Genomic DNA, 1,631 nt, shown 5'->3' on the forward strand with positions numbered 1-1,631 from the left:
TTTTTGAAAATTTTGAGCAACTTGACAAAGAAGCTGCATAAGCACTACATGCCAAAACCTTGTGGGGAAACCCTGTACATGTACATCCTCATTTAAGGCATACATGTACATGTACATGTACAGTAAAGGCTGGTTTACAATATGACATTAGGTCAGTGTACTGTCAATTTTTAATCAAAAGCATGGGCAATTTGACCTTTTGATGCATGCTTTCTGTTAGAATAGAACCAGATTCTATTCCAGCGTCAACGTAGCATCAGGACTAGTGTAATATTGTAAAGCATGCAGCCTTTAGTGTGTCAGTATATGCATCAATCATTAACCTCCAGTGTCCTGATTCTTGGCTGCACTGGAGTAAGAGACAGACTTAGCTTCAGAACAATTGATGAGTGAAGAGAGTCCCATCACATCTTCACTTTCATGATCTTCCAACAACTCCTCACGAACACTCTACATGCATAAAATACATGTATACATGTATATATAAATACATGTACATGTAACAATAATAGTAAAAATAACTATCATTATTCTGTAAGCTAATATCTGCATGCTAGGACAATCGCTACATAATAAAGAATACATGTACATGTATCAGTAATCACTGGATACATGTACATGTATATTGTCAATAAGTATAATTTTATTACTACATGTAATTACGGACACCTTGGTACTCAATAATACCCTCCTGATTATGAACCTGTCCTTATTTCAGAGGTTCATTAATACACATTACTATTGTATTGGGACTGATACTACCTGTCCTCATTATAGAGGCCTCCTTATTTTAGAGTGTCCACAATAGCAGGCTATACTGTAATACATTTATTTGAACTACATGTACATGTACATGTACTTAACATTAGTACAAGTAATCACATACATGCATACATGTATACTGTCCATTCATTATTAGTACATTACACTACATATACTGGTAATACTGGATAGCATTACTTACTTCATCAGGGAAAGCACAGTTCATGATCAGCTCATTAATGATGAGCAGTGATCCATGAATACGATCATCTCTCCCAAGGTTACCAGCTTTATCCTTAGACCCACTACCACTGACACTGCCAACACCATCCACCAGTCCAGATACTGCTTCTTTATATGCCAACTAGCAGTAACAAGAAACAATAGTAATGTATTAGATGGGATTACAGATATAATATTATTGTATGTACAGTACATGTACATGCACATATAAATTAATGAGACTTAAAAGAAATTTAATATCTTAGTAGGACTATAGCATATTATTTGTGTATAAATAAATGTAATATTATGCATGTACTATTGCACTGTAAAAGTATAGTTGTACATACATGTACATGTACATATGCATGTACATATACATGTATGTGTATTATTTTTACCTCATAATAGCGAATGCTGATGGTTTCCTTGTCTTCCCTTTCAGCTACTAGTCTCAGACAAGCCTTCAGTGCTAACATTGCTTTCTCTCTAATCAAAAGCTAAAGAGAAAGAAACAATAATGACACAGAAAAACATCAAGAAGATCACACATATAATGTACAATGTAGCAATCATGCCGTAATTGATATTATAATTTACATACAGTATGTACATGTACATGTAAACAAGAGTGGATAATTATTTAG

General features: G+C 33.9%; 1 protein-coding gene across 1 annotated transcript; it reads right to left on the reverse strand.

The window, feature by feature from the left end:
• Positions 1-323: 323 nt before the first annotated feature.
• LOC109592462 (serine/threonine-protein kinase mTOR-like) lies at positions 324-1,492 on the reverse strand (the record flags this gene model as incomplete). Its single annotated transcript, XM_020007897.1, has 3 exons — positions 1,386-1,492; positions 965-1,126; positions 324-450 (listed from the first exon to the last, which is right to left on the reverse strand). Coding segments are annotated over exons 1-3 (367 nt in total), but the record flags the coding sequence as incomplete, so codon positions are not given.
• Between the last annotated feature and the right edge of the window lie 139 nt (positions 1,493-1,631).

This window comes from Amphimedon queenslandica, unplaced genomic scaffold (assembly GCF_000090795.2).
Source record: "Amphimedon queenslandica unplaced genomic scaffold, v1.1 AMPQUscaffold_5124_Cont22902, whole genome shotgun sequence".
NCBI classification, from domain to species: domain Eukaryota; kingdom Metazoa; phylum Porifera; class Demospongiae; order Haplosclerida; family Niphatidae; genus Amphimedon; species Amphimedon queenslandica.